Below are 25,034 nucleotides of genomic sequence, written 5' to 3' on the forward strand. Positions count from 1 at the left end.
GTACTCTGGTATTTCTATGTGGAGCACAAATATCGCTTTCTCAGAAGCGATATTTTGCACTCCACTTGTAGTCTAGCCCTAAAGGAGTATAGATACAGTGTGTTATACAGTACGCACCTCTCTATTTGCATTTGCAAGATCTTCAATCTGTTTTTGTTGCTGAAGGATGAGCTTTTGGTCATCGTCTGTATCAGGGAGAGGCTTAATTTCCTCAGGGAGTCTGGAAGACAAAGGAAACCCTGATAAGATTCACCTTCTTACACAACTGCAAGTCATAAACCTGAGCACTGGCTACATAAAGGGAATGCTTTATTTGTTCAGAGTGGGTTGGAAGATACAGTAAGACTGGGGTGGAATAATTGTAATGAGCATTCCATAGCACAGAATTACAACACGCAGCCATTTCATTGCCTACAAAAACCATGACCTAAGATACTTATATATTACTATAGGTTGTGTACTTCCTACTGATGATCATTATTTAAACAAAAAAACACAACAACATTCAACATGTTTAGATGGTGCTCAAAAAAATATTTTTACTAGAGCTATTCTAAACCTTGTTAATATGAAAAGATAATAATCATAAACCTTTCTATACTTCAGAGAAGCAGATTATTTTTTTATTTATTAATATGACATAAAACGTATCAAAGATCATATCTGAATTTATTTATGAGATCTTTTAAAGATATAAAGAAAGAAATTAAAATATACATGTATTACAATTTATGTTTAAAGGACCACTAAACAGAGTAGAATAGCATTTTTTTAACGTTAGATCTATATTTTCCTCCCACTGCATCATGTGACAGCCATCAGCCAATAACAAAATACATACACGTATATCCTGTGAATTCTTGCACATGCTCAGTATGATCTGATGCATCAGAATGTGTGTATATAAAATTATTGCGCACATTTAGATAATGGAAGAGAACTGTAAAGTTAAAACTGTTTGCTCTATCTGAATCATAAAAGGTTTCATCATTAGAGAAAACCTGACATTTTACTACACAAGTATGTACCATATGTTCCGCGCTCGCTAAAGGCAATATCAGAACACTAAATATCGGAGGAGTATTCTACAAACAAGCTTCTACTGACTTCATCTTGGGAAAGAAAAAAACTGCCTTCTTTTAAAAATCTTCATTCATGAGTAAAGTGATTGTAAATTTGAATGAATTAAAGACCAGTATCAAATAATACTCTTAAAAACAGGGGAACTTTAATTCATTAACGTTTACAAAGATGCTTATTTTTTAAAATATTTAGCTTTGCTTTATAGTAAGCATAACGCTGATCTACTGCCCGTAGCTCCTGCTATCTTTAGCAGAATGATGACGTATCCGGCTTCCTCCCATCGCTGTGTGCCCCCTTTGGTGTCCAGCTCGTGGGGCAACGCAACGATTGGAGGAAGTCGGATTCATCATTGATCTGCTAAAGAAAGCAGGAGCTGCGGGCAGTAGATCAGTGTTATGTTTACAATAACGCAAAAGGTAAGTATTTTAAAAAAAATAAGCATATCTGTAAACTTTAATGATTTAAAGTCCCCCTGTTTAAGATTATTATTTGATACTGGGCTTTTATTTGTTAAAGTTTACAATCACTTTAACCTATCCCATTCTTTAATATATTTCCTTTTCCCACCAATGTTTTTTTTTTTTTGTTTGTTTTTTTAAATGGAAGAATAAAATATTAATTTATCTCCATTCACTCTTTGTTCTTAAACACTTGGATTGAGCATCATAATTGCTAATATGTTTTACAAATATTTGTTGACATGTTAAGTAATTTCTTAAATTTACAACAAAAAACCTACATAGTGCCATCCTGCATATAAATAAAAACAATATCATTTATATTTGTTTGTGTTTTAGCTCGTAGGGATCGTTCTTGTATCTAGGAATGGGCGAATGTGTACATTTTCAATTTCGAATGTTAGAACGAATGTTATTACCGAAATTCGAATTACAAATCCGAATGTTGATACGAATGAATATTCTTAAAAATTCTAAAGTTTTCGAATGTCACTTTCGAATTTAAATGTTTATAATTAGATTGAATGTCCACATTCAAAATTTCGAATTTAACATTCAATTTAACAAATACTATTCAGAAGTTTAATAGTTCATGTGGTAGGGAATCTAGTAAATTGATACATAATAAATACAAATATATCAATTTGAATGTTTCTATTTCGATCGAATATTGCATAATTTGAATTTCACATTTGAAGAAAGCATTAGAAATACTACTGCAAACATATAAATTTGAATTTTTCTAATTCGAATATTGCATAATTTGAATATACATTTAAATAAAGCATTATAGAAATACTATTACAAATATATAAATTCAAATTTTTCTAAACGAATATTTTAGAATGTAATCGTAAAATTCGAAACTGAACATTCGAAAATCGAATGTTAGAATGTTATGAAACATTCGAAATTCGATTCGAACGAACAAATGTGTTAAAATTTGTTTCATTTTTCAAATGTTGCAAAACATTCGCCCATCACTACTTTTATCGCACACACTTTCTTATCATTTTATACACACTTTATTACAAATTGGAGGCAGCATTGCTTGTTTGTATAATTGTATAATAAGAGAATACGTCTCAAACAAATAGAACAATAAAATATAGTGAGCCGGTTGCTACAGCAACTGATAATCATAAGTACAGTTTTGTTTTCTATTCACCTGGGAAGTTGCTCAGTCTGCAGAGTTTCCGTGAGGTGCTTCAGTAAACTGGATTTCTCCAAAAGTTTGTTATCTGCAATGTAAAATAATACTAATGAAACAAAGAAGGTCCTAAACAATCAGTTTATTTTCATATTTAGACAATAAAGATGGTTTAAGTCAGTGATGGCCAACTTTCTATAACATAGGGACAGCACATCAATATTTTGACGCCTTAAAAGCCACATAAATGTATGATCGGTTTCCTGCAGGCAACAAAGAATAGTGCAGAGGGCCGCAAGAGGCCCTTGGGCCACCAGTTGGCCATCCCTAATTGAAGTTATATTTCAGAGCTTGACAAATACCAGGCACCAGGTCACCATAACAAATGGGTCAAGCTCTGCTGATACGAACATTTCTAAGGTTATTGTCAATATAAAGAGAATGTTATCTTCCGATGTAGCAGAGAAATCACAGCCTGTTTTACACAATAATTCAATTACAGTGGATGTGGGACTCAATACATAGAGATGTTTAAAAGTCTGAAACTAGAAACACAGTTATGATTAAATAAAGCTCATAACAATTCAGTAATACCCCAGTAGGGCAGTACAGGAAATTACCTTTGTTACCTTAAATTGACATAAAAGTCAAAATGGTTCAGACAGAGCAGGTAACTTTATAAAACTATGTTCTCTTTATAGCAGAAATCCACTACTGGGAGCTAGCTGCTGTTCTGGAGATGAATAACTATAGGTTTAACCTTTTTACATGGGGTTAAATACAGAGTTAAAGGCAAGCCTCAGAGCAATAATACCATGCTCTAACACAGAGTACTGTCTTTGTATGCTTATGTCCCTTTAAATGATCACCTGCCCCCGGACTGTTAGTGGGTATTTCTAGCAGAGTAATTAGCAAATGTTCCAACACAAGTTTCAATATACAATGAAGAATCATAGGAGAGGAAAAGTCAATTTCACAGATTTTAGCTTTTTCCCCCAACCTCAGCTGCTCTGAATTCATGACGACTCTGACCTCTGTGGCTAAAGAAAATAGTTAAAACCTTAGATCTCTGCAAGTGATTATGGGAAACCGTTACAGTCTTACATTTTTTTGGCTCAGTAAACCTCTGTAAAGCTCCATTTTTAAAGACACCAAAGCTCATGTTATGTGTACAGGTATAAGGGGCAAACACAAGGAGAGGTTACACAGAGTACATCAGTTTATCACAGACAAGTGTATGTTGTCATACAGACACATATGCAGTGTTCGCTCTAAGGCCAGATTTGGTAAGCAGCCCAGCAGTGAAACAGTTAATTAGGGAAGCACACCCTGCAGTTAGCAAACACTACACAATGCAGAGAACAAGGTATGAATACCTTATTAACCATTTCACTGCTGAGCCTTAGAGGGAACACTGGGCATAGACTATACAAATGTAATGCTTGTTTTTTATCACAGTGACATCTAAAGTTGCTGTTATCTATTGTCAGAGCAGGAATATTCATGAGAAAAAACAAACATAGGAAGCACCACACAGCACACACATCATTTATGTTATTTTATTCTGCAAACATGCATTGCTACAAGACCTATAGTATGCTATTGTGCACCAGTTTTGTATGCTGCATTAAAGGGACATAAAAATGAAACTAGAAAATGTTCAAAATGATTGCTTTATTAATTGCACAAGTCCTAAAGCCCGTTCACACGGGTCATTTTTTGCAGTACAGTGGTCCCACCCCTTGCTCTCTCTCTCCCACTCTCTTTTGTGCTCTCTCCCCCCTCTCTTTTGCGCTCTCTCCCCCCTCTCTTTTGCGCTCTCTCTCGCTCCACCCCTCTTTTGCTCCCTCTCTCCCCCCTCTCTTTTGCGTTCTCTCCCCCTCTCTTTTGCGCTCTCTCCCCCTCTCTTTTGCGCTCTCTCCCCCTCTCTTTTGCTCTCTCTCTCCCCCTCTCTTTTGCTCCCTCTCCCCCCCCCCCTCTCTTTTGCTCCCTCTCCCCCCCTCTCTTTTGCTTTCTCTCCCTTTGTCTTTTGCGCTCTCTCTCCCCCTCTATTTTATGCTGTCTCTCTCCCCTCTCTTTTGCGTTCTCTCTCTCTTTTGTGGTGGTCTCTCTCCCCCCTCTTTTGTGAGTTCTCTCTCCCCCCTCTCTTTTGCGCTCTCTCTCTCCATCCTTATCTTTTGCTCTATCTCCCCCCTCTCTTCTGCACTTTCCCTTCTCTTTAGCTCTTTCCTCTCTTTTTGTCTCTCCTCCTCTCTTTCTATTTCTCTCCCCTCTCTGTCGCGTCCACCATGCCCGGCCACGCCCACGCCATGCCCAATCCTGCCCGGCCACACCCGGTCACACCCACGGTCCTGCCCATGCCCACCTTCGCCGCAAAAAGCATGGATTGTCAGGTAAAGCCAGGTGTGTTTGTTCTCGTGCTGTCTATACTGCGCATGACAGCTTCGGACAAACACACTTGGCCTTTTATATAATAGGATATTAATATTTTTAACCCCTGCAAAAAGGGGTTAAATAGATAGTTAAAGCCGGCATCAGCAATGTACTACTGGGAGCTAGTTAAACACACCTGTTGAGCCAATGATAAGAGTCATATGCCCTCTACGTCCTGTGCTGATCTTGATAGATAGGTATGCTCCAGTCACTGCACCAATCAGCCTTGTGAATGTGCATATGGTGCCAATCTAATTGATTGCAAAGTGTCATGCTACAGTATACTGGTGCTGTACAGCAAAGCTACCCTATAGGTTAAAACTAAACTAATAACAAATGAGCACAAAGTCTGCGCACAGGAAATCCCATGATAACATGACTAACACATGATACATAAACACAGTAGTATATTAATAATAGTTCTAGAGGTTCTGCTGAATAAAACTGATCACCTGATCACGCCCTATGGCGACATATCATTGCCCGGGAGCAACAGGTGGTTGCGTAATATAGTTTTATGCCTATATGACGGCTATCTGGGGCATCGCTGGGGTCTAGTTTTCTCACCTGTGAGCAAGCACTAATTGTGAGCATTTGTCACGTTTGCCAACACGAGGAATCCCTCGGAGTTGTAGCAAATGTTAGAGAGCTTGTTACAAACGGAGATCTAAATGAGAGGCTGAATGCTAGAACCTGCTGGCTGTCAATCAGTCTGTGCTAGAACCTGCTGGCTGTCAAACAGTCAGTGCTAGAACCTGCTGGCTGTCAAACAGGCAGTGCTAGAACCTGCAGGCTGTCAATCAGTCTGGTCTAGAACCTGCTGGCTGTCAATCAGATTGTGCTAGAACTTGCTGACTGTCACTCAGATTGTGCTAGAACATGCTGGCTGTCACTCAGACTGTGCTAGAACCTGCTGGGTGTCAATCAGTCTGTGCTAGAACCTGCTGGCTGTCAATCAGACTGTGCTAGAACCTGCTGGCTGTCAATCAGACTGTGCTAGAACCTGCTGGCTGTCCATCAGTCTGTGCTAGAACCTGCTGGCTGTCAATCAGTCTGTGCTAGAACCTGCTGGCTGTCAGATTGTGCTAGAACCTGCTGGCTGTCAATCAGTCTGTGCTGGAACCTGCTGGCTGTCAATCAGTCTGTGCTAGAACCTGCTGGCTGTCAATCAGTCTGTGCTAGAACCTGCTGGCTGTCAATCAGTCTGTGCTAGAACCTGCTGGCTGTCAATCAGTCTGTGCTAGAACCTGCTGGCTGTCAATCAGTCTGTGCTAGAACCTGCTGGCTGTCAGATTGTGCTAGAACCTGCTGGCTGTCAGACTGTGCTAGAACCTGCTGGCTGTCAGACTGTGCTAGAACCCGCTGGCTTTCAACCAGACTAAGCATTTCTACAGCTAATCCCACTTACTGCAATCACTAATACAGCGATCATAGCCTGTCCCAGTGACAAGTGATGTCTGTCTCCCAGATATATTGTTTGCATACAACAGCTCACCCAATGAGCAATAAACCCTTACAAATACCAAACCAGCAGCATGGTCTGGTAGTGAAGGAGCTAAGAACTTGCTGGCTGTCAATCAAAGTGTGCTAGAACCTGCTGGTTTCCAATTAGACTGTGCTAGAACCTGCTGGTTTCCAATTAGACTGTGCTAGAACCTGCTGGCTGTCAAACAGTCAGTGCCAGAACCTGCTGGCTGTCAAACAGTCAGTGCTAGAACCTGCTGGCTGTAAAACAGTCAGTGCTAGAACCTGCTGGCTGTAAAATAGTCAGTGCTAGAATCTGCAGGCTGTCAATCAGTCTGGTCTAGAACCTGCTGGCTGTCACTCAGATTGTGCTAGAACCTGCTGGCTGTCAATCAGACTGTGCTAGAACCTGCTGGCTGTCAATCAGACTGTGCTAGAACCTGCTGGCTGTCACTTAGACTGTGCTAGAACCTGCTGGCCGTCAATCAGTCTGTGCTAAAACCTGCTGGCTGTCAATCAGTCTGTGCTAGAACCTGCTGGCTGTCAGTCTGTGCTAGAACCTGCTGGCTGTTAATCAGTCTGTGCTAGAACCTGCTGGCTGTCAATCAGTCTGTGCTAGAACCTGCTGGCTGTCAAACAGTCAGTGCTGGAACCTGCTGGCTGTCAAACAGTCAGTGCTAGAACCTGCTGGCTGTCAGTGCTAGAACCTGCTGGCTGTCACTTAGACTGTGCTAGAACCTGCTGGCTGTCAATCAGTCTGTGCTAGAACCTGCTGGCTGTCAATCAGACTGTGCTAGAACCTGCTGGCTGTCAATCAGTCTGTGCTAGAACCTGCTGGCTGTCAAACAGTCAGTGCTAGAACCTGCTGGCTGTCAAACAGTCAGTGCTAGAACCTGCTGGCTGTCAAACAGTCAGTGCTAGAACCTGCTGGTTGTCAAACAGTCAGTGCTAGAACCTGCAGGCTGTCAATCAGTCTGGTCTAGAACCTGCTGGCTGTCACTCAGATTGTGCTAGAACCTGCTGGATGTCAATCAGACTCTGCTAGAACCTGCTGGATGTCACTCAGATTGTGCTAGAACCTGCTGGCTGTCAATCAGACTGTGCTAGAACCTGCTGGCTATCAATCAGACTCTGCTAGAACCTGCTGGATGTCAATCAGACTGTGCTAGAACCTGCTGGCTGTCAGATTGTGCTAGAACCTGCTGGCTGTCAGACTGTGCTAGAACCTGCTGGCTGTCAGACTGTGCTAGAACCCGCTGGCTTTCAACCAGACTAAGCATTTCTACAGCTAATCCCACTTACTGCAATCACTAATACAGCGATCATAGCCTGTCCCAGTGACAAGTGATGTCTGTCTCCCAGATATATTGTTTGCATACAACAGCTCACCCAATGAGCAATAAACCCTTACAAATACCAAACCAGCAGCATGGTCTGGTAGTGAATGAGCTAAGAACTTGCTGGCTGTCAATCAAAGTGTGCTAGAACCTGCTGGTTTCCAATTAGACTGTGCTAGAACCTGCTGACTGTCAAACAGTCAGTGCTAGAACCTGTGGGCTGTCAGACTGTGCTAGAACCTGCTGGCTGTCAATCAGTCTGTGCTAGAACCTGTGGGCTGTCAGACTGTGCTAGAACCTGCTGGCTGTCAATCAGTTTGTGCTAGAACCTGCTGGCTGTCAATCAGTCTGTGCTAGAACCTGTGGGCTGTCAGACTGTGCTAGAACCTGCTGGCTGTCAAATAGTCAGTGCTAAAACCTGCTGGCTGTAAAATAGTCAGTGCTAGAACCTGCAGGCTGTCAATCAGTCTGGTCTAGAACCTGCTGGCTGTCAATCAGATTGTGCTAGAACCTGCTGGCTGTCACTCAGACTGTGCTAGAACCTTCTGGATGTCAATCAGACTCTGCTAGAACCTGCTGGATGTCAATCAGACTGTGCTAGAACCTGCTGGCTGTCACTCAGACTGTGCTAGAACCTGCTGACTGTCACTCAGATTGGGCTAGAACCTGCTGGCTGTCAATCAGACTGTGCTAGAACCTGCTGGCTGTCAATCAGACTCTGCTAGAACCTGCTGGATGTCAATCAGACTGTGCTAGAACCTGCTGGATGTCAAACAGTCAGTGCTAGAACCTGCTGGCTGTCAATCAGTCTGGTCTAGAACCTGCTGGCTGTCACTCAGATTGTGCTAGAACCTGCTGGATGTCACATAGACTGTGCTAGAACCTGCTGGCTGTCAATCAGACTGTGCTAGAACCTGCTGGATGTCACTCAGATTGTGCTAGAACCTGCTGGCTGTCAATCAGACTGTGCTAGAACCTGCTGGCTATCAATCAGACTCTGCTAGAACCTGCTGGATATCACTCAGATTGTGCTAGAACCTGCTGGCTGTCAATCAGACTGTGCTAGAACCTGCCGGCTATCAATCAGACTCTGCTAGAACCTGCTGGATGTCAATCAGACTGTGCTAGAACCTGCTGGTTGTAACATAGTCAGTGCTAGAACCTGCAGGCTGTCAATCAGTCTGGTCTAGAACCTGCTGGCGGTCACTCAGATTGTGCTAGAACCTGCTGGCTGTCAATCAGAATGTGCTAGAACCTGCAGGCTGTCAATCAGTCTGGTCTAGAACCTGCTGGCGGTCAATCAGACTGTGCTAGAACCTGCTGGCTGTCAATCAGACTGTGCTAGAACCTTCTGGCTGTCAATCAGTCTGTGCTAGAACCTGCTGGCTGTCAAACAGTCAGTGCTAGAACCTGCTGGCTGTCAAACAGTCAGTGCTAGAACCTGCTGGCTGTCAAACAGTCAGTGCTAGAACCTGCAGGCTGTCAATCAGTCTGGTCTAGAACCTGCTGGCTGTCACTCAGATTGTGCTAGAACCTGCTGGATGTCAATCAGACTCTGCTAGAACCTGCTGGATGTCACTCAGATTGTGCTAGAACCTGCTGGCTGTCAATCAGACTCTGCTAGAACCTGCTGGATGTCAATCAGACTGTGCTAGAACCTGCTGGCTGTCAGATTGTGCTAGAACCTGCTGGCTGTCAGACTGTGCTAGAACCTGCTGGCTGTCAGACTGTGCTAGAACCTGCTGGCTGTCAGACTGTGCTAGAACCCGCTGGCTTTCAACCAGACTAAGCATTTCTACAGCTAATCCCACTTACTGCAATCACTAATACAGCGATCATAGCCTGTCCCAGTGACAAGTGATGTCTGTCTCCCAGATATATTGTTTGCATACAACAGCTCACCCAATGAGCAATAAACCCTTACAAATACCAAACCAGCAGCATGGTCTGGTAGTGAAGGAGCTAGGAACTTGTTGGCTGTCAATCAGTCTGTGCTAGAACCTGCTGGCTGTCAAACAGTCAGTGCTAGAACCTGCTGGTTTCCAATTAGACTGTGCTAGAACCTGCTGACTGTCAAACAGTCAGTGCTAGAACCTGTGGGCTGTCAGACTGTGCTAGAACCTGCTGGCTGTCAATCAGTCTGTGCTAGAACCTGCTGGCTGTCAAACAGTCAGTGCTAGAACCTGCTGGCTGTCAATCAGTCAGTGCTAAAACCTGCTGGCTGTAAAATAGTCAGTGCTAGAACCTGCTGGCTGTCAATCAGTCTGGTCTAGAACCTGCTGGCTGTCAATCAGATTGTGCTAGAACCTGCTGGCTGTCACTCAGACTGTGCTAGAACCTTCTGGATGTCAATCAGACTCTGCTAGAACCTGCTGGATGTCAATCAGACTGTGCTAGAACCTGCTGGCTGTCACTCAGACTGTGCTAGAACCTGCTGGCTGTCACTCAGATTGGGCTAGAACCTGCTGGCTGTCAATCAGACTGTGCTAGAACCTGCTGGCTGTCAGACTCTGCTAGAACCTGCTGGATGTCAATCAGACTGTGCTAGAACCTGCTGGCTGTCAATCAGACTGTGCTAGAACCTGCTGGCTGTCAATCAGACTGTGCTAGAACCTGCTGGCTGTCAATCAGTCTGTGCTAGAACCTGCTAGCTGTCAATCAGTCTGTGCTAGAACCTGCTAGCTGTCAATCAGTCTGTGCTAGAACCTGCTGGCTGTCGGATTGTGCTAGAACCTGCCGGCTGTCAGACTGTGCTAGAACCTGCTGGCTGTCAGACTGTGTTAGAACCCGCTGGCTTTCAACCAGACTAAGCATTTCTACAGCTAATCCCACTTACTGCAATCACTAATACAGAGATCATAGCCTGTCCCAGTGACAAGTGATGTCTGTCTCCCAGATATATTGTTTGCATACAACAGCTCACCCAATGAGCAATAAACCCTTACAAATACCAAACCTGCAGCATGGTAGTGAAGGAGCTAAATTCTGGAATACACATAAATAAACAAAAGTTAAAATATTTCCTTTCCCAGATACATTTTTACATACACAAATGTACATATCAGTAATTAAAGGGATGTGAAACCCCCCCCCCAAAAAAAAAAAAAAAAAACATACAATTTTAAGAAACTTTTCAGTGTACTTCTATTATCAAATTTGCTGCATTCTGTTTGGTATACTTTATTGAAGAAGCAGCAATGCACTGGGAGCTAGCTGAACACATTGGTTGAATCAGACTGTGCTAGAACCTGCTGGTTGTAACATAGTCAGTGCTAGAACCTGCAGGCTGTCAATCAGTCTGGTCTAGAACCTGCTGGCGGTCACTCAGATTGTGCTAGAACCTGCTGGCTGTCAATCAGAATGTGCTAGAACCTGCAGGCTGTCAATCAGTCTGGTCTAGAACCTGCTGGCGGTCAATCAGACTGTGCTAGAACCTGCTGGCTGTCAATCAGACTGTGCTAGAACCTTCTGGCTGTCAATCAGTCTGTGCTAGAACCTGCTGGCTGTCAAACAGTCAGTGCTAGAACCTGCTGGCTGTCAAACAGTCAGTGCTAGAACCTGCTGGCTGTCAAACAGTCAGTGCTAGAACCTGCAGGCTGTCAATCAGTCTGGTCTAGAACCTGCTGGCTGTCACTCAGATTGTGCTAGAACCTGCTGGATGTCAATCAGACTCTGCTAGAACCTGCTGGATGTCACTCAGATTGTGCTAGAACCTGCTGGCTGTCAATCAGACTCTGCTAGAACCTGCTGGATGTCAATCAGACTGTGCTAGAACCTGCTGGCTGTCAGATTGTGCTAGAACCTGCTGGCTGTCAGACTGTGCTAGAACCTGCTGGCTGTCAGACTGTGCTAGAACCTGCTGGCTGTCAGACTGTGCTAGAACCCGCTGGCTTTCAACCAGACTAAGCATTTCTACAGCTAATCCCACTTACTGCAATCACTAATACAGCGATCATAGCCTGTCCCAGTGACAAGTGATGTCTGTCTCCCAGATATATTGTTTGCATACAACAGCTCACCCAATGAGCAATAAACCCTTACAAATACCAAACCAGCAGCATGGTCTGGTAGTGAAGGAGCTAGGAACTTGTTGGCTGTCAATCAAAGTGTGCTAGAACCTGCTGGTTTCCAATTAGACTGTGCTAGAACCTGCTGACTGTCAAACAGTCAGTGCTAGAACCTGTGGGCTGTCAGACTGTGCTAGAACCTGCTGGCTGTCAATCAGTCTGTGCTAGAACCTGCTGGCTGTCAAACAGTCAGTGCTAGAACCTGCTGGCTGTCAATCAGTCAGTGCTAAAACCTGCTGGCTGTAAAATAGTCAGTGCTAGAACCTGCTGGCTGTCAATCAGTCTGGTCTAGAACCTGCTGGCTGTCAATCAGATTGTGCTAGAACCTGCTGGCTGTCACTCAGACTGTGCTAGAACCTTCTGGATGTCAATCAGACTCTGCTAGAACCTGCTGGATGTCAATCAGACTGTGCTAGAACCTGCTGGCTGTCACTCAGACTGTGCTAGAACCTGCTGGCTGTCACTCAGATTGGGCTAGAACCTGCTGGCTGTCAATCAGACTGTGCTAGAACCTGCTGGCTGTCAGACTCTGCTAGAACCTGCTGGATGTCAATCAGACTGTGCTAGAACCTGCTGGCTGTCAATCAGACTGTGCTAGAACCTGCTGGCTGTCAATCAGACTGTGCTAGAACCTGCTGGCTGTCAATCAGTCTGTGCTAGAACCTGCTAGCTGTCAATCAGTCTGTGCTAGAACCTGCTAGCTGTCAATCAGTCTGTGCTAGAACCTGCTGGCTGTCGGATTGTGCTAGAACCTGCCGGCTGTCAGACTGTGCTAGAACCTGCTGGCTGTCAGACTGTGTTAGAACCCGCTGGCTTTCAACCAGACTAAGCATTTCTACAGCTAATCCCACTTACTGCAATCACTAATACAGAGATCATAGCCTGTCCCAGTGACAAGTGATGTCTGTCTCCCAGATATATTGTTTGCATACAACAGCTCACCCAATGAGCAATAAACCCTTACAAATACCAAACCTGCAGCATGGTAGTGAAGGAGCTAAATTCTGGAATACACATAAATAAACAAAAGTTAAAATATTTCCTTTCCCAGATACATTTTTACATACACAAATGTACATATCAGTAATTAAAGGGATGTGAAACCCCCCCCCCAAAAAAAAAAAAAAAAAACATACAATTTTAAGAAACTTTTCAGTGTACTTCTATTATCAAATTTGCTGCATTCTGTTTGGTATACTTTATTGAAGAAGCAGCAATGCACTGGGAGCTAGCTGAACACATTGGTTGAATCAATGACAAGAAGCTTATATCTGCAGCCACCAATTAGCAGCTAGCTCCCGAGCCTACCTATGTATGCTTTTTGATAAAGAATACCAAATGAACAAAGCAAATATGATATTAGAAGTACATTAAAAAAGGTTGTTTAAAAATGTACCGTCTATCTGAATTATGAAAGAAAAAAATTGGGTTTCATGTCCCTTTAATCACTGCATTGCAAACGTTTTGCCTAAATAAAGGTTTTAAAAACATGTAAAGTGCAAAAATGCTGTAGTGTATTTTATGATTGCACTAGTGCTGTCATATAACTAAGCCCATAGCTCTAGAGCAGCAACGCACTTCAGAGCTAGCTGATCACATCTGGTGAGTCAATGACAAGAGGCACATGTGTAGCTGCCAATTACCAAATAGCTCCCAGTAGTGATTACAGCAATGTATAACATTGTAACATAGTTGCAAACACTGCCACTAAACACTAAAACCTCCCATGAACAATGGCAAGGAAACAACAAACAAACTCCCACACCACATTCTCCCTAACTGAAAGAAGGGAAGAATTAGATAAGAAGGTCCAAAAGAACCCCCAGAAACAATCCCCGAAGATTCAAGCGTAAAACAGAGAGAGAAGCCCCGAGCATAACTCGAAAAAAAGAGCGGCTACCAGGCTGCAAGAGGACAAAGTCCCATAGAAAATACTCTACCGACAGAGGAGAGCAAAGAAAACATAATTTATGCTTACCTGATAAATTTATTTCTCTTGTAGTGTATCCAGTCCACGGATCATCCATTACTTAACAGGAAGTTGCAAGAGGATCACCCACAGCAGAGCTGCTATATAGCTCCTCCCCTCACTGCCATATCCAGTCATTCGACAGAAAACAAACAGAGAAAGGAGAAACCATAGGATGCAGTGGTGACTGTAGTTTAATTAAAATTTAGACCTGCCTAAAAAGGACAGGGCGGGCCGTGGACTGGATACACTACAAGAGAAATAAATTTATCAGGTAAGCATAAATTATGTTTTCTCTTGTTAAGTGTATCCAGTCCACGGATCATCCATTACTTGTGGGATACCAATACCAAAGCTAAAGTACACGGATGATGGGAGGGACAAGGCAGGATTAAGCGGAAGGAACCACTGCCTGAAGAACCTTTCTCCCAAACACAGCCTCCGAAGAAGCAAAAGTATCAAATTTGGAAAATTTGGAAAAAGTATGAAGTGAAGACCAAGTCGCAGCCTTGCAAATCTGTTCAACAGAGGCCTCATTTTTGAAGGCCCAGGTGGAAGCCACAGCTCTAGTAGAATGAGCTGTAATCCTTTCAGGGGCTGCTGTCCAGCAGTCTCATAGGCTAGGCGTATTACGCTCCGAAGCCAAAAGGAAAGAGAGGTTGCCGAAGCTTTTTGACCTCTCCTCTGTCCAGAGTAAACGACAAACAGGGAAGATGTTTGACGAAAATCTTTAGTAGCTTGTAAGTAAAACTTCAAGGCACGGACTACGTCCAGATTATGTAAAAGACGTTCCTTCTTTGAAGAAGGATTAGGGCACAACGATGGAACAACAATCTCCTATGGGGCTCCACCATGGCTTTCAAACATAATGAACAAGTAGTTTCCTCTGTGTCAGACATGTTTAAACAGACTAGCAATGAGACTAGCAAGCTTGGAAAACACTTTAAACAAGTTTACAAGCAATATAAAAAACGTTACTGCACCTTTAAGAAACACAAATTTTGTCAAAATTTGAAATAACAGTGAAAAAAGGCAGTTACACTAACGAAATTTTTACAGTGTATGTAACAAGTTAGCAGAGCATTGCACCCACTTGCAAATGGATGATTAACCCCTTAATACCCAAAACTGAATAATAAAAGACAAAAACGTTTTTATTTTTTTTCAAACAGTCACAACAACTGCCACAGCTCTACTGTGGCTTTTTACCTCCCTCAAAAACGACTTTGAAGCCTTTTGAGCCCTCCAGAGAAGTCCTGGAATATGCAGGAAGAAGCTGGATGTCTCTGTCAGTATTTTTATCTGCACAGAAAAGCACTAAAATAGGCCCTTCCCACTCATATTGCAACAGTGGAAAGCCTAAGGAAACTGTTTCTAGGCAGAATTCAAGCCAGCCATGTGGAAAAAAAATAGGCCCCAATAAGTTTTATCACCAAATACATATAAAAACGATTAAACATGCCAGCAAACGTTTTATATTACATTTTTATAAGAGTATGTATCTCTATTAATAAGCCTGATACCAGTCGCTATCACTGCATTTAAGGCTTTACTTACATTACTTCGGTATCAGCAGCATTTTCTAGCAAATTCCATCACTAGAAAAATATTAACTGCACATACCTTATTGCAGGAAAACCTGCACGCCATTCCCTCTCTGAAGTTACCTCACTCCTCAGAATATGTGAGAACAGCCATGGATCTTAGTTACTTCTGCTAAGATCATAGAAAACGCAGGCAGATTCTTCTTCTAAATACTGCCTGAGATAAACAGTACACTCCGGCACCATTTAAAAATAACAAACTTTTGATTGAAGAATAAACTAAGTATAAAACACCACACTCCTCTTACGACCTCCATCTTGGTTGAGGCTTGCAAGAGAATGACTGGATATGACAGTTAGGGGAGGAGCTATATAGCAGCTCTGCTGTGGGTGATCCTCTTGCAACTTCCTGTTGGGAAGGAGAATATCCCACAAGTAATGGATGATCCGTGGACTGGATACACTTAACAAGAGAAAGGAAAAATTCCAGAACACCTCCTACATGGATCCAGAAGGAACCAATGTAAAGCCTTAACCGGAACCAAAGTCCCAGAAGGACAAAAGGTAGAACAAGACTACCTTACCATAGACAGCTAACTAGCACAGAGAAACTGAACACCCGTAGGTCATAAAAAAAACGGGAGCAGAACAGGAACGGAATAGTAACATCCGTTTACGCCACAAAAGAAAGCCGCAGGATTCCATCGGATAGGCAGTCAGACTAAACGTCAAACCATAGTAACTAGCCAACAGAGTAGCTAGCAAACTTGCACCAGAACATTTCTGGAAAGGAACAAGAGAAAAAACTCAGAAAGCAGGGCGAACCAACTCCCCCCCTACTAGAAAGGTAAGGGAGGAAACCCTGACCACTAAGGAAGAACCAAGCACCCGCTAAGAGGAGGTTCCTGAATCAACTGCAAGGATCCTTCGGGAGACAAGATACGTGGTCGACGCCGAAACAGAGCAGTCAGAATTTCTGTCCCTACTCCGATCGAACAGTCCTATAACAGATGTGACTGTCAATGTACCAGGAACAAAAGAGATTAAAAAATCCCAGCATCGTCAAGGCCCAGAGATCAGATAATGAATCTCCACCACGAGTTTCAAAGGAAAAGAAGCAGGAAGGAGGCACCGACACCCAGAGAGACTAACTCGGGATCCAGGATACCTATCCTCATTACCCCTCAGAAACCCAAAGGGAGGGAACACTGCAGACAAGAGAAAACCCTCAACCCCATGAACTCCTAGAGTCAGATAAGGAAAACTACTTAAGCAGCAGCCAACTGGATAGGCGCAGTAGACCAGATCCTTCCAAATAGATGGAAAACCAAGAAACCCAGGAATATTCCAGTAAAGAAATTCCCAGAAAAAACATCCTCTATTTCTCCAGAAGAGAAAAAAAGAACCGCCCCAGTAGGAACAAGGAGATTTCCCCAGGACCGGGATCAAGACCAAAAACCTTGCGGAACAACTAAAAAGTTAACTGGAAATGAAATTTACACCAAAGTTGATGCATGCCATACCCCCATGAGGTCTTGAACTCTGATCTCTCATGATGTATCCCAGTGGTTGTCCACTCAGCCCCAAAAGGCCTCTAAAATACCACCCACAAAGTCCAAAAGACAAAGGAAGGGCCCAAAATAGATCAGAACTCCATGATTGAGAGAATATGACAGTCTCTAAAGATCCAGTCTGGATCAACCCTCAGGAAAACCTACAGCTCAAGGAATTAACGAATGAACAAGCATCCTAAAACTCCTATTAGTTGACGGTAAGAGAGACTGCAAAACAATCCCCCAGATCCCCAAGTATAGAGGATCCAAAAGGGGATACTACAAGGACAAAAATGGTCCCTAAGAACCTAGTCTCTGCAACCAGATGACCGAAAGTCTTACCCCAAAAATGCAAAGGGAAGCAAAGCATAGCAATCCTCATAAAAGAGGAGAAAAACACTGGCAAAAGAGATCTGAAATTCGGACAATCCAGTCCACAAAAAGTACCAATAGGGGGAAATAATCACCCCCTACACCAGGTACTGGAGATCTCCAAGCAGTCATCTGATCCTCCCCCCTCGGAAGGGAGAACTCTAGCTCCTGTCCAAGGACCTCAGGAACTAGAAATATACTGCCATAGCATAATTCGTAATCCCAGCAAACCACGTAAGCTATGCAGGGACAAAATGCTTAGTATCGAGGACGACCAACATTGGACACCCCACCAAGATATAATAACGTAGGACCAGCCTGATATCTAGGATAGAAAGGCCTTCTATAACTTGTAGAAACAAGAAAAAACAACTTTGTAAGAGGTAAGCAAACTTAGTACCCAAACAGGACCAGCCAGTTGTCAAGAATAAAAAATTTCTGATACAACCTCAAAAGAACAGAGTGAACTAGTACCCAACCAGGATCAGCCTGCTGACCAGAGTACAACTGAACTGTTAAAGGGCTAACTGAAAGTTCTAAACCCTAGCAGGGCTAGACTAAATAAAACAGACAAACTACAGACAAATAAGCTCTGAGGTTTAAACATTGTCTCTTAACATTTTTTTTTTTTGTGACTTCCGCGGGAAGCAACAACCATTGCGGCCATAAAATCGTTAGTATCAAAATCCCAGAGAAGAAAAAGTTTCCTAAAAGGAAAAGTCTACAACTGTCTCGAGCTCCGGAAATAAAAGAAACACATCCTAACCGGATCAAAAGAAAGTAGGCAGCACCCGCAGGTGAATGCCAAAAAAGGAATAGAAACACTAACAGGGCCAGCCTGTCAGAGACCTGATTCCTCAAAAACTCAAAACTGGGATTAGATACAAACAAAAGACAATCAGGAGTAGGATCCACATCCACTTGTCTAGCGTTGTTCGCCATCAGAATCAGAAGACTGAGGATCCGGTGACAAATTAAGACTGAAATCCTCCAAAGCATCCAATACCTACCTCAGCAGTACACGCAGGCGCGTCAGTCTGAATCTAAAGGCAAAACTCAGCTCCGGGAGGGAACAGCTCCCCCAGAGGAAAGCCCCAGGTCAAGAGGACATGGATAAGCTCTTCGCTGGCCCTCAGGAAGCTGTAAATGCGCCAACCCCAAAAATATGGTCATGCGCAACCGAGCAGCAACCTCTGGTGGAAATAAACCTCCTTCCGGAGAAGGGGTAACAGTATTTGGGACAACTGCCTGTGTAGGAGCAGAAAATTACAGGGAACGCACCTCACGGGACACAGAATCCTCAGAGGCGGATGGCTCAGCGGTCTCTAATCTCTCCCCAGAGGGAGAAAATAGAACTCTATTACAGCATACGGAACATAATTGATTGGGCTGGATTACCTGGGCATCCATACAATCTAAGCAGGTAACAGAATCTGAATCAGAGAAATCCTCCTCTGAAAAAACATAATTTATGTAAGAACTTACCTGATAAATTCATTTCTTTCATATTAACAAGAGTCCATGAGCTAGTGACGTATGGGATATACATTCCTACCAGGAGGGGCAAAGTTTCCCAAACCTTAAAATGCCTATAAATACACCCCTCACCACACCCACAAATCAGTTTAACGAATAGCCAAGAAGTGGGGTGATAAGAAAAAAAGTGCGAAGCATATAAAATAAGGAATTGGAATAATTGTGCTTTATACAAAAAAATCATAACCACCACAAAAAAGGGTGGGCCTCATGGACTCTTGTTAATATGAAAGAAATGAATTTATCAGGTAAGTTCTTACATAAATTATGTTTTCTTTCATGTAATTAACAAGAGTCCATGAGCTAGTGACGTATGGGATAATGACTACCCAAGATGTGGATCTTTCCACACAAGAGTCACTAGAGAGGGAGGGATAAAATAAAGACAGCCAATTCCTGCTGAAAATAATCCACACCCAAAATAAAGTTTAATAAAAAACATAAGCAGAAGATTCAAACTGAAACCGCTGCCTGAAGAACTTTTCTACCAAAAACTGCTTCAGAAGAAGAAAATACATCAAAATGGTAGAATTTAGTAAAAGTATGCAAAGAGGACCAAGTTGCTGCTTTGCAGATCTGGTCAACTGAAGCTTCATTCCTAAACGCCCAGGAAGTAGAAACTGACCTAGTAGAATGAGCTGTAATTCTTTGAGGCGGAATTTTACCCGACTCAACATAGGCAAGATGAATTAAAGATTTCAACCAAGATGCCAAAGAAATGGCAGAAGCTTTCTGGCCTTTCCTAGAACCGGAAAAGATAACAAATAGACTAGAAGTCTTACGAAAAGATTTCGTAGCTTCAACATAATATTTCAAAGCTCTAACAACATCCAAAGAATGCAATGATTTCTCCTTAGAATTCTTAGGATTAGGACATAATGAAGGAACCACAATTTCTCTACTAATGTTGTTGGAATTCACAACTTTAGGTAAAAATTCAAAAGAAGTTCGCAACACCGCCTTATCCTGATGAAAAATCAGAAAAGGAGACTCACACGAAAGAGCAGATAATTCAGAAACTCTTCTAGCAGAAGAGATGGCCAAAAGGAACAAAACTTTCCAAGAAAGAAATTTAATGTCCAATGAATGCATAGGTTCAAACGGAGGAGCTTGAAGAGCTCCCAAAACCAAATTCAAACTCCATGGAGGAGAAATTGACTTAATGACAGGTTTTATACGAACCAAAGCTTGTACAAAACAATGAATATCAGGAAGAATAGCAATCTTTCTGTGAAAAAGAACAGAAAGAGCGGAGATTTGTCCTTTCAAAGAACTCGCGGACAAACCCTTATCTAAACCATCCTGAAGAAACTGTAAAATTCTCGGTATTCTAAAAGAATGCCAAGAAAAATGATGAGAAAGACACCAAGAAATATAAGTCTTCCAGACTCTATAATATATCTCTCGAGATACAGATTTACGAGCCTGTAACATAGTATTAATCACGGAGTCAGAGAAACCTCTATGACCAAGAATCAAGCGTTCAATCTCCATACCTTTAAAATTAAGGATTTCAGATCCGGATGGAAAAAAAGGACCTTGAGACAGAAGGTCTGGTCTTAACGGAAGAGTCCATGGTTGGCAAGATGCCATCCGGACAAGATCCGCATACCAAAACCTGTGAGGCCATGCCGGAGCTATTAGCAGAACAAACGAGCATTCCCTCAGAATCTTGGAGATTACTCTTGGAAGAAGAACTAGAGGCGGAAAGATATAGGCAGGATGATACTTCCAAGGAAGTGATAATGCATCCACTGCCTCCGCCTGAGGATCCCGGGATCTGGACAGATACCTGGGAAGTTTCTTGTTTAGATGAGAGGCCATCAGATCTATCTCTGGGAGCCCCCACATTTGAACAATCTGAAGAAATACCTCTGGGTGAAGACACCATTCGCCCGGATGCAACGTTTGGCGACTGAGATAATCCGCTTCCCAATTGTCTACACCTGGGATATGAACCGCAGAGATTAGACAGGAGCTGGATTCCGCCCAAACCAAAATTCGAGATACTTCTTTCATAGCCAGAGGACTGTGAGTCCCTCCTTGATGATTGATGTATGCCACAGTTGTGACATTGTCTGTCTGAAAACAAATGAACGATTCTCTCTTCAGAAGAGGCCAAAACTGAAGAGCTCTGAAAACTGCACGGAGTTCCAAGATATTGATCGGTAATCTCACCTCCTGAGATTCCCAAACTCCTTGTGCCGTCAGAGATCCCCACACAGCTCCCCAACCTGTGAGACTTGCATCTGTTGAAATTACAGTCCAGGTCGGAAGAACAAAAGAAGCCCCCTGAATTAAGCGATGGTGATCTGTCCACCACGTTAGAGAGTGCCGAACAATCGGTTTTAAAGATATTAATTGATATATCTTCGTGTAATCCCTGCACCATTGGTTCAGCATACAGAGCTGAAGAGGTCGCATGTGAAAACGAGCAAAGGGGATCGCGTCCGATGCAGCAGTCATAAGACCTAGAATTTCCATGCATAAGGCTACCGAAGGGAATGATTGAGACTGAAGGTTTCGACAGGCTGTAATCAATTTTAGACGTCTCTTGTCTGTTAAAGACAAAGTCATGGACACTGAATCTATCTGGAAACCCAGAAAGGTTACCCTTGTTTGAGGAATCAAAGAACTCTTTGGTAAATTGATCCTCCAACCATGATCTTGAAGAAACAACACAAGTCGATTCGTATGAGACTCTGCTAAATGTAAAGACGGAGCAAGTACCAAGATATCGTCCAAATAAGGAAATACCACAATACCCTGTTCTCTGATTACAGACAGAAGGGCACCGAGAATCTTTGTGAAAATTCTTGGAGCTGTAGCAAGGCCAAACGGTAGAGCCACAAATTGGTAATGCTTGTCTAGAAAAGAGAATCTCAGGAACTGATAATGATCTGGATGAATCGGAATATGCAGATATGCATCCTGTAAATCTATTGTGGACATATAATTCCCTTGCTGAACAAAAGGCAATATAGTCCTTACAGTTACCATCTTGAACGTTGGTATCCTTACATAACGATTCAATAATTTTAGATCCAGAACTGGTCTGAAGGAATTCTCCTTCTTTGGTACAATGAAGAGATTTGAATAAAACCCCATCCCCTGTTCCGGAACTGGAACTGGCATAATTACTCCAGCCAACTCTAGATCTGAAACACAATTCAGAAATGCTTGAGCTTTCACTGGATTTACTGGGACATGGGAAAGAAAAAATCTCTTTGCAGGAGGTCTCATCTTGAAACCAATTCTGTACCCTTCTGAAACAATGTTCTGAATCCAAAGATTGTGAACAGAATTGATCCAAATTTCTTTGAAAAAACGTAACCTGCCCCCTACCAGCTGAACTGGAATGAGGGCCGTACCTTCATGTGAACTTAGAAGCAGGCTTTGCCTTTCTAGCAGGCTTGGATTTATTCCAGACTGGAGATGGTTTCCAAACTGAAACTGCTCCTGAGGACGAAGGATCAGGCTTTTGTTCTTTGTTGAAACGAAAGGAACGAAAACGATTATTAGCCCTGTTTTTACCTTTAGACTTTTTATCCTGTGGTAAAAAAGTTCCTTTCCCACCAGTAACAGTTGAAATAATAGAATCCAACTGAGAACCAAATAATTTGTTTCCCTGGAAAGAAATGGAAAGTAGAGTTGATTTAGAAGCCATATCAGCATTCCAAGTCTTAAGCCATAAAGCTCTTCTGGCTAAGATAGCCAGAGACATAAATCTAACATCAACTCTAATAATATCAAAAATGGCATCACAGATGAAATTATTAGCATGCTGGAGAAGAATAATAATATCATGAGAATCACGATTTGATACTTGTTGCGCTAGAGTTTCCAACCAAAAAGTTGAAGCTGCAGCAACATCAGCCAATGATATAGCAGGTCTAAGAAGATTACCTGAACATAGATAAGCTTTTCTTAGAAAAGATTCAATTTTTCTATCTAAAGGGTCCTTAAACGAGGTACCATCTGATGTAGGAATGGTAGTACGTTTAGCAAGGGTAGAAATAGCCCCATCAACTTTAGGGATTTTGTCCCAAAATTCTAACCTGTCAGGCGGAACAGGATATAATTGCTTAAAACGTTTAGAAGGAGTAAATGAATTACCCAATCTATCCCATTCCTTAGCAATTACTGCAGAAATAGCATTAGGAACAGGAAAGACTTCTGGAATAACCGCAGGAGCTTTAAAAACCTTATCCAAACGTATAGAATTAGTATCAAGAGGACTAGAATCCTCTATTTCTAAAGCAATTAGTACTTCTTTAAGCAAAGAGCGAATAAATTCCATCTTAAATAAATATGAAGATTTATCAGCATCAATCTCTGAGACAGAATCCTCTGAACCAGAAGAGTCCAAAGAATCAGAATGATGGTGTACATTTAAAAATTCATCTGTAGAGAGAGAAGATTTAAAAGATTTTTTACGTTTACTAGAAGGAGAAATAACAGACAAAGCCTTCTTTATGGATTCAGAAACAAAATCTCTTATGTTATCAGGAACATTCTGCACCTTAGATGTTGAGGGAACTGCAACAGGCAATGGTACATCACTAAAGGAAATATTATCTGCATTAACAAGTTTGTCATGACATTTAATACAAACAACAGCTGGAGGAATAGCTACCAAAAGTTTACAGCAGATACACTTAGCTTTGGTAGATCCAGCAGGCAGAGGTTTTCCTGTAGTATCTTCTGGCTCAGATGCAACGTGAGACATCTTGCAATATGTAAGAGAAAAAACAACATATAAAGCAAAATAGATCAAATTCCTTATAAGACAGTTTCAGGAATGGGAAAAAAATGCCAAACATCAAGCTTCTAGCAACCAGAAGCAAATGAAAAATGAGACTGAAATAATGTGGAGACAAAAGCGACGCCCATATTTTTTGGCGCCAAATAAGACGCCCACATTATTTGGCGCCTAAATGCTTTCGGCGCCAAAAATGACGCCACATCCGGAACGCCGACATTTTTGGCGCAAAATAACGTCAAAAAATGACGCAACTTCCGGCGACACGTATGACGCCGGAAACGGAAAAGAATTTTTGCGCCAAAAAAGTCCGCGCCAAGAATGACGCAATAAAATGAAGCATTTTCAGCCCCCGCGAGCCTAACAGCCCACAGGGAAAAAAGTCAAATTTTTGAGGTAAGCAAAAAATATGATAATTAAAGCATAATCCCAAATATGAAACTGACTGTCTGGAAATAAGGAAAGTTGAACATTCTGAGTCAAGGCAAATAAATGTTTGAATACATATATTTAGAACTTTATAAATAAAGTGCCCAACCATAGCTTAGAGTGTCACAGAAAATAAGACTTACTTACCCCAGGACACTCATCTACATGTTTGTAGAAAGCCAAACCAGTACTGAAACGAGAATCAGTAGAGGAAATGGTAAATATAAGAGTATATCGTCGATCTGAAAAGGGAGGTAAGAGATGAATCTCTACGACCGATAACAGAGAACCTTATGAAATAGACCCCGTAGAAGGAGATCACTGCATTCAATAGGCAATACTCTCCTCACATCCCTCTGACATTCACTGCACGCTGAGAGGAAAACCGGGCTCCAACTTGCTGCGGAGCGCATATCAACGTAGAATCTAGCACAAACTTACTTCACCACCTCCCTTGGAGGCAAAGTTTGTAAAACTGATTTGTGGGTGTGGTGAGGGGTGTATTTATAGGCATTTTAAGGTTTGGGAAACTTTGCCCCTCCTGGTAGGAATGTATATCCCATACGTCACTAGCTCATGGACTCTTGTTAATTACATGAAAGAAATCATAATCTTCCATAACTTAACCGGGCAAATTATGGACAAAAATAACTTGCACCTCACACCCCCAATGGCTGGGGCACTCACCACCTCCTATGACCCAAACAAGTAGAGAACAGACCCTCTCCACCGACACTCGGTCAAGAATACGGAAATAGAGAACAAAAAAGTGGCCACGCCTGGTCACGAGGTGCAACCCACAGGCCAAGGAAAAGTAGCTTGAAAAATCTGTACGTTCCGTAAAAGCCATGAGCCCCAACATCACTACACATAAGCA

General features: G+C 42.4%; 1 protein-coding gene across 5 annotated transcripts in view; it reads right to left on the reverse strand.

The window, feature by feature from the left end:
- Positions 1-25,034, reverse strand: part of ATG16L2 (autophagy related 16 like 2) — a 372,678-nt gene that overhangs the window by 254,763 nt on the left and 92,881 nt on the right. For all 5 annotated transcript variants that reach the window (XM_053708773.1, XM_053708771.1, XM_053708770.1 and 2 more), the window contains exons 2-3: positions 2,710-2,782; positions 118-220 (exon numbers count right to left, since the gene is read on the reverse strand). In XM_053708773.1, coding sequence (XP_053564748.1) covers positions 118-220; positions 2,710-2,782 — 176 coding nt within the window. The remainder of the gene's footprint in view (positions 1-117; positions 221-2,709; positions 2,783-25,034) is intronic.

Source organism: Bombina bombina, chromosome 3, assembly GCF_027579735.1.
Source record: "Bombina bombina isolate aBomBom1 chromosome 3, aBomBom1.pri, whole genome shotgun sequence".
In the NCBI taxonomy this organism is placed as follows: domain Eukaryota; kingdom Metazoa; phylum Chordata; class Amphibia; order Anura; family Bombinatoridae; genus Bombina; species Bombina bombina.